General features: G+C 41.5%; 1 protein-coding gene across 3 annotated transcripts in view; it reads left to right on the top strand.

The window, feature by feature from the left end:
- Window positions 1–13,424, top strand: part of Racgap1 (Rac GTPase activating protein 1) — a 29,985-nt gene that overhangs the window by 5,122 nt on the left and 11,439 nt on the right. The window contains exons 2-8 of one of the 3 annotated variants that reach the window (XM_050122420.1): window positions 3,161–3,248; window positions 5,456–5,647; window positions 6,872–7,008; window positions 8,443–8,512; window positions 10,190–10,243; window positions 12,156–12,236; window positions 12,784–12,901. In XM_050122420.1, the coding sequence (XP_049978377.1) occupies window positions 3,231–3,248; window positions 5,456–5,647; window positions 6,872–7,008; window positions 8,443–8,512; window positions 10,190–10,243; window positions 12,156–12,236; window positions 12,784–12,901 (670 nt within the window). In that variant the 5' untranslated portion in view covers window positions 3,161–3,230. Of the gene's footprint in view, window positions 1–3,160; window positions 3,249–5,441; window positions 5,648–6,871; window positions 7,009–8,442; window positions 8,513–10,189; window positions 10,244–12,155; window positions 12,237–12,783; window positions 12,902–13,424 lie in introns of all 3 variants that reach the window. The other 2 variants (XM_050122418.1, XM_050122419.1) reach the window with 2 other exon arrangements.

Here is a 13,424-nt window from a genome sequence, read left to right as displayed (position 1 = left end):
AAAAAAAAAAAAAAAAAAAAAAAAAAAAAGAAACTAGTAAGCCTGAAGATTCTTTTTTTAATCCTGCTGCTGTAACAAACAAAGTACCTTAAACTGGATTGGGTAATCTATATTTATTTTGTGTGTGCACACAGGGACCACATCAACCTTTAGTGATGTTCCTTAGGAGCTGTCCTTCTTGGATGTTTTGCTTTGTATGCTTGAGATAGGATTTTATATGTATCCCAAGTTGCCTTAACTCGGAGATCTGCCTGCCTCTGCCTCTCCCTCCCTAGCGCTGAGACCAATAAAATGAAAGGTGTGTGTCATCACGCCTGGCCCAGTGTCTTGGTTTTTGGACAGGGTCTCACTGAGACCTGGGGGTGAGCTCTGAGTACTGTTGCTTCCCCAGGGCTAAGATTCTAAGTGCACATCACCTGGTCATCTTAGAATTTCTGTTTTTATATCTTGTGTGTGGGGGGGTGCACATGTGCCACAGCATGTGTGTGTTTAACTTTATCATATTTGTCTGTGGGATTGAACTGGGGTTGTTAGGCTTACACAGCAGGGTCCTTGTCCTCTGAGCCACCTTGGTGGCCAGCACATAGGTTTTTACATGGTGTGGGGACCAGACTCAACCTGTGGGTGTAGCAAGCACTTTATGGATGGAGTTATCTCTTTATGCCTGAATAATCATTTATTTCTCAGGGTTTAGAAAGTCCAAGATGAAAGTGCCATGGGATTGCTTGCTAAGGATTTCCTTTCTTTCCTTGATGATGCCTTTTTGTTACCTTGTGGCAGAAGAGCAATAGGGCCACCTACTTGTTTCAGGCCTTCCTGCATGAGGACACTAGAACCTTAACATTCTAGTCCTGCTGCAGAGGGAATTCAGTTTCAACATCCATTTTGGAGGGATACAACCAAATCATAGAGGGAGTCAGGTCAGGTCATATTGTCATTTAAGATAACATTTTTGGTGGTTGTGCTTTGAGACAAGGCCCTGCCGTATTGCCCCGTGGCCTGGAACTCTAGTGCTTTTATCTCTAGTGCTGAGCTTGCTACACAAAGCACCACGCCTGCTTAAAATGAGGTTTTTGCCTGGTGTGGTGGTGCACACCTTTAATTTCAGAGGCAGATCTCTGGGTTACCAGTCCAGGTCTCAAAAACAAGACTGCCCCCCCACCCACCATTTTCAGTATCATAATTGCTGCAGAATCTATTTTCCTGAACCCTTTAGAAGTTTTTATGTTCTGAGTTGCAGGATATACTTATGATGCTGAGATAGGAGAGATCAATATTCAGTGTTACAGTTGCTGACTAGTGGCCTCTGTTTTTACTGGGAGCCAGAGATCATCATTTGAATCGATTCCGAATGTTCTTCCCTGCTTCTGTTCTGCTGCACTGTGTGTGGACCTCTCCGTGACTTCCACGTCCTTCCTGCTGGCCGCAATGCTACTCTTACTTTGTTCTACTCTGGGGGAAGATGTTTATAATAAGTCAGTTAGTCTGGTTGCTTAGCAGCTTGCCACAGTTAGTTGCTTGGAACCAGATACATTGTTGCCATTTGAAGAGCATGTTCCAGCCCTCTTCAGGTTACACTGCAGACACACTTGGAACTGATAGATTTTTTTTTTTTATAGCAGTTGTTTCATGACTACAAATGAGTATTTCTATACTGTTTAATAGAAAATATTTTTATGCTCATATATTCCTTTTCTGTGAGTTTTTGCTTGTTCTTTTTTTATTTTTTTTTACTGTCATAGCTTGCAGTACAATCTTACAAATATTTGCAAAATCACTAAAATCTCAAAATAGAGTTCTGAAGTTTTTATTTAGATGCATAGAGTAACTACCTGGACAGAGCATCAGGGGTGAGAGGAATGTGAAGGTCTTCTGATGTATTTTTAAGAATATTTCATTTTCAGGTGAAAGTGACTATTTTCTTCCCTTGATAATTTTTGTCACATTTTGTAAATGGCTTTCCTGATGACTAAAGAAGAACTTATTTTCCTAATCCATTCCTTGTTGAAGTCTATTTGGGGAACAGAGAGCTGCCTAGATGGCTGGCCTGAGTTTTTAATGCTATATTAGCAGGTCTCTGGGAGGAAGCACTAAGCCTGAGATTGTCTATACAGAGCACACAACAAATGGCTTTTGCTTTGCCCTTGTCCCTGGGAAGGTGCTGCATTGTCTCTGGCGCAGGGTGGGATAACATAGTCCTTCGCCTGCACTCAGTATAAATTTACTCGACACAGTCCCTGCATGCATTCCAGCAGAGAACCGCACACTACAGAAATAATTCTTATGCTGCTGAGCTGGCAGTTTCCCACTTAATCACTGTGTGATGTCACCTGTGCCATTGGTGGGAAATGTGCTGACCATTCCTGCCTTTTAAGAGACAGTTGTGACAGGATATTAGCTAAAAGTGAGGTCAAAATAAACAGTTCAAGTTACATTATAGGTTCTCAAAGTCTGAAAGATTATAAAGTAGCAAAAAAATGTTAGATTTAAAGAACCACATTGGTTTGTGGTATTTATAGTCCACTGACATGCGCCTTCCTACTGAAAACAATTAGCACCAGAATCATTATAAGGAGTGGGCATTGGCATAGAAGTAAACAGAGGTGTATGTCGTCAGTGGTCCACTGGTTTTCTAATTCATAAGTAAGTATTAAACATTGCAGCTTTGGTCTGGCACATGCTTGTAATCCCAGCATTTGGAATGCTGAGACAGGAAGATTCTGAGTTAAGGCCAGCTTGAGTAACTAACTAGTAAGACCTCATCTCAGAAAATAAACAGCAGGGGCGGGGGAGAGGCAAAAAAGGAAACAAAACAAAAACTCTAACTTCTTTAAAATACAGATTAGGGTCACAAAATTGTTGGTTTAAGATTCTTGAAATGGGAGCCGGGTGGTGGTGGTACGCACCTTTAATCCCAGCACTTAGAAAGCAGAGGTAGGTGGATCTCTGAGTTCGAGGCCAGCCTGGTCTACAGAGCGAGTTCCATGACAGTTAGGGCTGTTACACAAAAAACCCTATCTTGAAAAACAACAAAACAAATAAACAAAAAGTCTTGAAATGGTGGCTGCCAATAGGAGAGTCCAGTATTGGTAGATTGTTACTGAATTTTCTGTTAGGTGGAGAAGGCAGCTTCCTTAATGTATATTTGATTTCTTGGCAGAAGATGGATACTACAATGGTGAATTTGTGGACTCTGTTTGAGCAGCTTGTGCGCCGGTTGGAGATTATCAATGAAGGAAATGAAAGCAGTAAGTCATTCTGATCTGGTCTCTGGAGGATGGGGAGGGAGGACGGTTGAGATAAGAAGGAAACCAATCAGATTTCAGCATTTGGTTTTATGATGCTGACTGAAATGTCTGAGATCTGAAAGTTGGTGTTCTTTCAGTTTCCCTAAGAAGACAGTGCTGGCCAAAGGGTGCTGAGCACTCGTTTCAAAGGACCATTAAAATTTATTCTATGTAACTCATTTTTATTTTTTTAGTTTTTTGAGACAGGGTTTCTATGTGTATAACAGTCCTGACTATCCTGGAACTAACTCTGTAGACCAGGCTCAAACTCACTGAGATTCACCTGCCTCTGCCTTCTAAGTGCTAGGGTTAAAGGTGTGCACCACCATCGTCCAGCTATATTACTCTTAAAAAAAAAAAAATCCTGTGTATGTGGGTACCTATGGATGCCAGAAGAGGGCACCTGATCTCATTACAGATGGTTGTGATCCACCATGTGGTTGCCGGGAATTGAACTCAGGACCTCTTGAAGAGCAGTCAGTGCTCTTATCCTCTGAGCCATCTCTCCAGCCCCTCCATCGTGGTTTTTAAGTGAACTTTACCCAACTAGCTAGTTTGCTCACTTTCTTGTTTACCAAGGGTCTCTTTCCATAGAATAGTTGGTATTAATTACCAATTTCTTATTGATTCCATGAGTGTGTTGGTTTTCTGTTTTCCCTTTTTAAGAGGGTAGGCCTCATACTGTAGCCCAGACAACTGAAGTTGCAGCAATCCTCTTACCTCAGATTCCTGACTACAGGCACAAAGCTGCCTCATGCAGATCTGCTCTTCATGCTTCCAGACAAGCTCGCCGCCAGTTCACTAGCCCAGACCTGCCTAAATTTCTGTTCTTCCTGCCTCAGCCTCCCAAGTTCTGCTGGTCTTGGAACTTACTGTGTAGACCAGGCTGGCTTTGAATTTACAGAGATCTGCCTGACTCTGCCTCCTGAGTTCTGGGATTAAAGGTGTGTTCCACCACTGCCCAGCTCTAAGATAACTTTCATACTGCCCTACTTTCTAAAATTGGTCTGCTACTAACATAAGTTCCCTTATGACTCAATTTCTTTCTTTCCCCTCATCTCCCTGACTGTCCTGGAACTCTCTCTGTAGACCAGGCTGGTCTTGAACTCAGAGATCCACTGACCCCTGGCTCCTAAGTGTTGGGATTAAGATGCATGCCACCACACCCAGCTGACTGGGTTCTTTAGAATGAATTGGTATACCAAGTTGGAAGTTCAGTCAGATTTAAAATTGCTTGTATGTTGTACATTTCTGTACATGGTTTAAATTTGTATAGGAAAAAATGCCCTCTCTACCTAAAAATCTGCTGACTTTATGTGAATGTGACTTAGTTTTATCTGTAAACAGGGTTTGACCAGCAGTAGCCACAGCTTGGAATCTTCCAGTATGTTGCTGGTGGAGAGTAATGCTTGTATATAGGTTGAAGTTAGCTCGGGAATTGAAGGCATTTGTGCATATTGTAGAGTGGTCTTCACCAGCAGCAGGGGATAAAATGAATGCTGCTGGGGAGTGATTCTGTCATTGCAGATGTTTGAGCAGAGTCCCCTTTCTGCTTCAAGTGACTTTCCAAGAGCTTGTGTGATCATTTCTGCTTTTACACTAGAGTATTTACTTCCCCTCAAGGCATTGTTAAACAGCAAAAGCAATTGGCTCTTTACTTTCTGATCAATATTTGTATAATTATTACTGAATGGAATTACAGGCCTTAGATATCTGTAATATTAATCTACATCTACTAGAGCGTATTGTAGCAGTTGTACTTGAATTTGCTGTGTAACTCTGGTTCAGCAATGTGTGACTGTAAAGGAGGCTGTTTTTGTTTTATGTGACTGTCCTGGTGTGTGACGGCTGCCCCAAAGGTATCCCTCTTTGATTGCCTTCTGTTCATGGGCTTTCAGCGTTTGTGGCATCTGGAGCCAGGTGACTAATGAGTTATACTCCATAACAGATGCCCTGGGTAAGCCAGGACTGTGCAGCCTATTGGATCAGGTCTTATCCAAAGTGACAGAACAGGTTTGTGCCTGGTCATGTTCAGATATGTTTGACTATAGTCTAGCAAGACTTTATATTTGGGATGAAGCTAACTAACTATAGGCCTGTTTGTTTGAGCAGTTGTAGTTTTGCTGCTTGGATTAAGTTTTTACCTGTCCTCAGTTGAATTCATCCAGGTTGTGAAGGACTTCGAAGATTTCCGGAAGAAATGTCAAAGAACCAACCAGGAGCTTGAGAAATTCAAAGATCTGTTATTGAAAGCGGAGACCGGGCGGAGCGCTCTGGACGTTAAGCTGAAGCATGCGCGTAATCAAGTAGATGTAGAGATCAAACGGAGACAGCGAGCTGAGGCTGAGTGTGCAAAGCTGGTGTGTACGCCTGGAGTGTTAGACTGGTGATGGGCTTGGGAGACATCATTTGATAATGTTTCTCTTTATCAAATATACCCAGTTCCCCTCCACATAAACAACTGAATTGTTTGACATATTGCCTGTGATTAGAGATGAAACTGCAGCTGTGACCTCTGTTTTTCAGCTTGAAATTAATACTTATTTTCTCCTTTAGATTTGAAACTGTTTTTCACTAGATATATTTCAAATGAGAGGTATAACAAAATGGCTAAGAATGTAGTACAGTTGGTAAAATGCTTGCCTGACATGCACAAGGTCCTGGGTTCCAGCACTCCAAATTTTTTTTTTTAAGAATTAAAATGAGGGAGAATAATAATGAAATTCTAGAATCCTTATCAATCACAATTTATTTGCTATTCTGCAGGGGTGGGTGGGCATCTTTTGAGACAGGGTTCTACTGTACAACTCCTGATGGGCTGGAGCTCAAGGATGATCCTCCTGCCTCTGCTCTGAATACTGGGTTTAGAGTTGTGTGCCACCATGCCCATCCTATATTGTTTATTATAAATGCCTGGAATATTGTTCTCCTTTTATGAATTGGTGGCACTGGCCTGCTGTCATCGATACAGGCAAGGCAACTCTAATGCTTTATCATTGCTCTCTAACTCAGGATAAAGGGCTAGACGTAGTTAGTGAGTTGAACAGTGTGACTGGCATACGACATTATTCTTTTGATGTGGCAGGAGGGGTCTGGTGCAAAGGAGAGCTTTAGCTGAGGGGACTAAGCCATCTTAGCTCTGTTAGATGCCTCAGTGAGCCTAAATTGCCTGCATTGCAGCTTTGTATCTATTTTAATGTATTTAGTTCCATTATTTAGAAAAACATGTGACTGCTTTGATCTATAAGAGGCCAATAATTGTACTGATAAAAACAACACTTGAAGCATTTTTGCTATGAGAAATCTATTTTGGTACTCTTATTCTATATCACTGTCCTTTTGATTAGCAGTTTGATCTAAAAATCTTATAGCAGAGACCCCCTATTCTATATGGAGCTGATTTTACTCATCAGAAACCAGCCACAGCCTGGGCTTGATGTAAATTAATATTCTATTGTTGTCATGCCTTCCTGAAGGCCCATTTGCATAATGTTGTATTTTAATGTTGTCTGTCTGTCCCATAAATTTAAGTGACGCTTTCTTCCCTGACTAGTTGTGATGTTTTACTCTGCTTTGGTCTGTAGGAACAACAGATTCAGCTGATTCGAGATATACTCATGTGTGACACATCTGGCAGCATTCAGCTAAGTGAGGAACAAAAATCAGCTCTAGCTTTTCTCAACCGAGGCCAAGCACCCAGTGGCATCTCTGGGAACAATAGGTGGGGAGCTGCATCTGTTGTCATCTGATCACAAGCGGCACAGCTGTGAGAAGTCCTGTCATCTGACCTTAAATGTACTGCTTCTGGGAGGTGTGCTGAACAAAGCAGAAGAGCCTCAGGAGTAGGGCGGTGGCGGGGCACATAGCCGCCCCCATTTGCTTTCATTATTTTTTTAAACTTTCCTTAGGATGTTGTTTCACCAAGGGTGCAATTTTGATGTTGGTGTTAAATTGCACATCAATAACTAATCCTGTACATTGCGGAGAATGCTGAGGTGAAAGTAGGAGTTCAGCGGTGCTCACGGTGTTTATTCTCCAGAGAGCTGCTGGGAGCCACAGTGTCACTGAAATAGTTTCAGCCAGGCTTTGCGTGTAATACTCCCGGTACAATAAGTAGGAAAAGACTTAGACTCTCAGGGTTATTTGTTTTGTTGGCTGTTGGTCCATGAGGAATCTTGTTTGGTAAGATAGGGTCTTAGGGTATAGCCCTGGCTAGCCTTCATTTATTGTTTATACTGAGCTGCCCTTGAATTCATAGAGATCTACCTTTCTCTTCCTCCTGAATGCTGGGTTAAAGCTATGATGCTCCTATGCCCAGCTCACATGGAATCTTTATAATTAAGAAGATATGGGAACTTTATTTTTTTAAAAGTTTTAAAAAATTATGCGTGAGTATGAGGTAAGCATGTGTGCAGGGTGCACACGAAAACCAGAAAAGAATAGTTATAATAGTTGGTCCCCCGGAATGAGAGCTATAAAAGACTGTAAGCTTTTGTGATGTTGGTAGTGTGAGGTCTTAATCGCTGAGCCATCTCTCACCTCCGGCCCCTGTTTTTTGAGGCAGGGTCTTACATATCCCAGGCTGGCCTGGAATTCTTTAGCTTGTGCCTCTCAAGTGCTACAGTTATTTCATGGACCACTGTATTCAGCTTAGACTTAATGTCTTGTGTAGGATGGTTCAGTTCTCAGTGCTTTGTAAACTGGACATGGATGTGCACATCTGTAATTCCAGTGTTTGGGAAGTAGGGGCAGGAGAGTCAGATGTTCAAGGTCATCTCCAGTTCATGGGAAGTTCATGGGACAGCCTTGTCGCAGACAAAAATATCAAACCAAAAGCCCAGTACTGTGTAATATTCACTTGTAGGAAATCTCAGACTCAATTGGAATCAAATTGAACCTCAGTCTGCTTCCTTGTAGTATACACTCACAAGAAAAACCCCATATGACACTCACTTGCTGCTGGAGCCACTGTGCTGTTCCTCACTCACAGTGCTCCATGGAAACCATCAGAGCAGCTCACTGCAGCTATGGCTTCAGCTTGTGCTTGTCTGTAAACTCGCTCATGTTACCTGACCAGTGGGACTTTTCAGGGTACTGGTGGCTTTTATGTTTTATGGTGTCTCTGTCTAACACTGTGTTATTGTTTTTAATCCAGACTATCAACCATTGATGAATCTGGTTCCATTTTATCAGATATCAGCTTTGACAAGACTGATGAATCACTGGTAATAAACATTTGATCTCTAGAGTTTCTGCTTTTGTTAACCTGCCCTGTAGGAGCATCCCTGCTCCTACCCTTGCTGTCCTTTGTGATTCTTTCATTGATGATTTGTTACAGATTTCGAACTGGCAATTTAAATTATAAACTCACACAAGCTATAAGACACTGGCTTAAATATTCATTTTCTGAAAGAATGTGAAATTCAGGATTTGCTGTGAAGTTGAATTTATCTGAAGGGTCTCTGGGAGGCACCTGTAGTAGCTGATGGTGTCTTAACTTGTTAAAGCCCTAGCTAGAGGTAAAAGTTAGCAAGATTGACCAGGCAAGGTGTTTTAATTTTTGAGATTGGATCTCACTATGTAGTTGTAGCTCTCCTGGAGCTTGCAATGTAGATGCAGGTAAGGTTTATTTGCTGCTCCTGAAGTGAATGGATTTGTACTTTATTACCAGCATAGTTTGGTTTTTTTTGAGGGAAGCTTAGCCATCCTTCATGTATTAGAAGGAAACTAAAGTCCTTGGGCTCGAGCCAGAGGGATAGAATTTAAATTTCTTGGCATCATATTATTCTTTGATTAAGCAATGGTTGCTGTCTAAACTTGTTACCTTGCTTTTGTCAGTAGCAGAACTGGTGAAATTTCTGAATAAATGGTAATGTTTCAAATACCTACTGACATTTGGTCTCTAATGTTCAGGGGACTGGTAGTCCACTGGCAGTTCATCATTTCTGTGGGAGGCTGTAGCCTAGGAAACAAACCAAAGCACAGGAAGTTGTTAGTGTTTGGGTTTTGATGGCAAAGCAAGTAGCAAGTACTTATACATTCCTGGGAGTGTAAAAACTCATAGTCAGTGTTTAGCCAGAGAAGCAAATGTCCATTTTAAGGATATAAATAATGGGAAGCCACCTTTTGAAATAAAGAATTATATAGAGTAGGTCTGGGGTATATAATCAAGCATATCAGGTGAGTTTCGAGGAAAACCTCTACTGTGATAGCTGTTATAATTAGAGCTGATCAACCAGTAGCTGAGTTATTTGATCATAACTGGGGAAGTTCAGTTCATGTTGCGCTGCTGTTCATTGTACGTGCTGCTTTCAGATACTGTGTTTTTAGGGGTAACCAGGATAAGGGAAGTGCAGGCAGACACCTAAATGATTGCCGTGGTTACAGTAATGGAAGCGAAACTAGTCTGTAGTAAAAAGCATAGACTTCAAAGGTAAATCGTATTTAGGATCAAGAAAGAGTGATATTGAGGGTTAAAAACATAAACTAGCTTCTTAGGGCCTGTTGGATGGAATATTCAGTTAGACAGTAGCAGTCACATAGGGCAAGAGTCACATCTGACATGGTCAGTACAGTGTCTTGTATTCTCTAGGTTCTAAAACTAATTAGAAGAATAATCAGGAATAAAGGACCAGGTGCCTGAAATATCACGACAGGGGTTGGTTCTCTGACCTTTTCCTGTCTCTGTGGCATTGGTTCCTGATTCTGTTACTGTGGCTTCAATATTTGAAGGAAGCCTGCTAACTGGAGCTTTGGAGCAAACTTCAAAGACCGTCCGAATTTCCCTCTCTTGGGGTTTTAAGTTAGGTAGTCTGACTTTGACTTATTGATGTAAATTTATTTGTGTGGGATTTATGAGCGACCTAAGCAAAGAAAGAATAACATGGTCTAATTTCCAACAGGAGTGGGATTCTTCTTTGGTGAAGAATTTCAAAATGAAGAGACGAGAAAAGAGGGTATGTCTGTGTTTTCCTTGCCTTCCTGGGTGGGGCTTGAACCCATGCTCCTATGCACACTAGGCAAGTGCTCTCTCTATAGCCACTGTCACTCTTGTAACCCATTCACTAAGTTCTCAGGAGGTCCTTGACTTACTGTGTAGTAAAGCCTTAAATACTGCCTCCGCCTTCTAAGTGGTTGTTGGGATTATAAATTTATGCCATTAGGCTCAGATGTTTTACAGTTTATAAAATAAGAGTTTTTGCCAGGTGTGGTAGTGCATGTATTTAATTCCAGCACTTGGGAGGCAGAGGCAAGCGGATCTCTGAGTCCAGGACAGTGAGGGTTACACAGAGAAACACTATCTTCAAAAACAATTTTCCCCCTGGCATTATGTCCCACAGTTGTGATAATAACACTAAGGAGATTGAGTCAGAAGGTCATGAATTTGAGGCCATTCTGGGCTGTTTATCAAGTTTGAGACCAGGTTAAACTATATTGTGATATCCTATTTAAAACAAACAAAACAAAAGCAGGGCTGTAGAGATGGCTTGCAGTGAAAAGCACTTAGCTGCTTTTGTAGAGGATCTGGATGGTGTTTCCAGGTGGTGACTCCTAAATGTGTGTCACTCCAGTTTCAGGGATCCAGTGCCTTCTTATAGCCTCCTTGGGCATCAGTCTTACATGTAGTGTTCACAGATATGCATAGGCTACTCATAATATAAAATAAATATTAAAACAAAAACCAACCAAACAAAAACCTAAGAGTAATAGTTTTTCTTTTGGAAAATTTAGATATAAAACTATATTTCTGGCACATCTTTAGACATTGTTAACCAAAAAGCACAAAATGTAGGTCAGCTGTGGTGGGGGCACGTTTTTAATCCCAGCACTTGAGAGGTAGGGACAGGTGGATTTCTGAATTAGAGCCCAGCCTGGTCTACAGAGTTTCAGGACAGCTAGGGTTACATAGAGAAATCCTGTTTCAAAACAATCACAAAACACAAAAGGATTAATGCTACTGGGGCAGTACTTCTTTTATTTAAATTTTTTTCCTTTTTTTAAAAATTTATTTTATATTATGTACATTGATGTCTTGCCTGCGTGTATGTCTGTGTGAAGGTGTTGGGTCCCCTGGAACTGGAGTTACAGACAGCTGTGAGCTGCCATGTGGGTACTGGGAATTGAACCCTGGTCCTCTGGAAGAACAGTCAGTGCTCTTAACCACTGAGCCATCTCTCCACTCCCTAATTAAAAATTTTTATTTATTGCTATTATTGTGTGTGTATGTGTGAGGAGAGGGGGAGAGAAAGCACAGGCACATGCATATCTCAGTGTATATGTATTGGTTCTTTCCAAGCCACTGTAGGTTCTGAGAATTGAACTGATATCATCAGGCTTGCACAGTAAGCAACTTTACCCACTGAGCCATCTCATCAGTCCTGCAGGGGCCATAGTGATACTGCTTAAAGTAGTGACACAGGGCAAGAGTCTACTTTATTTCACGAGTCTGGGCTACATCTCCATATAGTAGAAGAGAATATGTTTGGATTATTTTTGAGTTGTCATGTGAATTTTTATGCAGGACTTTTATGCTCTATTATAAGCTTCAGATGCAATGTGTATATAATGGGATATGGAAATCTTATCTGGGCTGACATGCTTAGGGTATTTGATGTGTTTCCAAAGACTTCGTGTCCTTAGATAGGATTATAGTTCCTCTCTTTCTGATGTTGTCTCCAAAGCTTGTCTCTTTTCTATAGCACTGAGAGCATTTTTGTGTTTGTTTAACAAACAGGAATGATAATGAGCATTGCTATTTGTTGTAGCTCTGGTTCTTAGGACTTGCATGTAGTTGCTGATAGAACCGTTGTGTTTTCTGGGCTTCAGTTCTACTTGAAACTAAAGTTTTGGTCTTTACTCCCTCTCTAGCGCTCCAACAGTCGGCAGTTCATTGATGGTCCTCCTGGGCCTGTAAAGAAAACCTGTTCCATTGGCTCTACAGTAGACCAGGTAAGAGGAGTCAGAGCCAGAGAACTGTGATCCTAAATGTTCCAGGGATTAGTGGCTTTGCAAGGTAAAATGACAGTCAGTATTAATGCAATGTTATTTTGAGAGAAGTTTTGAGAGAGAGTGTTTTTCTATGTAGTAAGATCCTCTCTTGTCCATGTCAATGGGCTTTGATTAGGAGCAACCAGTGTCAGCCAGGTGGTGGTAGCGCACACCTTTTTAGTCCCAGCACTCGGGAGGCCGATCTCTGTGAGTTCGAGGCCAGCCTGGTCTACAAAGCAAGTTCTAGGCCTTTAATCTTAGCACTCTGGAGGCAGAGACAGCCAGGACTACATAGAGAGATCCCGTCTCAAACAAGAAAAAGATGAGAACTTTCAGCTATAGGTTTGATTGTATTTTGCTGTCCCCCTGCAGTGTTTAAGATTTGACTTAAGGGCTTAGGACTGGAGTATAAGTCCTAACTCGGGATTTGGGGATTTTTAGCTACTGGAAAATGCCTTTATAGAAACAAAGTTAGTTTATCTTTCTTTCATTATGGCTTCTGTTTCAGGCAAATGAATCAATAGTTGCAAAAACTACAGTGACTGTTCCAAGTGATGGTGGACCCATAGAAGCTGTGTCTACGATTGAGACATTGCCATCTTGGACCAGGAGTCGGGGGAAATCAGGTCTGATGGATTTGTGACTAGTGCTGGCTGTGGAGGCACACAGCTATAATCTATCTAATCACTTGGAAGCAGAGATAGGTAGATTGAAATTGGAGGGCAGTCTAGACTTCATGGTGAGTTCAGGATCAGTTTGTGGATACGTGGTGAGACCAAAAAACAGAAAACAGGGCTGGTGAGATGACTTAGCACTGAAGGATGCTAGCACCCAATAGTGGATTATAGCCATCTGTAACTCCAGACCTAGGGAATCTGACCTCCCTTTCTGGCCTCCTTGGGCACTACACACATGTGCATAGATCAACTGAGGCAAACACTCATACACATAATTAATAAAATCTCAAAAGAAGTTATAAAAAAGGAAAGGAAGGAAGAAAAGCCAGCTGTGTCCCATGTCTAAAAGTAAACCATGAAGTTCTGAGGTAGGAAGATCAAGCATAAGTTTGAGGCCAGCCTTGGCTACCAAAACTAAATATAATTAAATAAATATACTAGTTGAAATTGAGAATGGGTTTCTTTTTTTTTT

Source organism: Alexandromys fortis, unplaced genomic scaffold (genome assembly GCF_014885135.2).
Source record: "Alexandromys fortis isolate MF-2015 unplaced genomic scaffold, M_Fortis_MF-2015_v1.1 scaffold_216, whole genome shotgun sequence".
In the NCBI taxonomy this organism is placed as follows: domain Eukaryota; kingdom Metazoa; phylum Chordata; class Mammalia; order Rodentia; family Cricetidae; genus Alexandromys; species Alexandromys fortis.
This window is presented reverse-complemented; position numbering and strand designations above follow the sequence as displayed.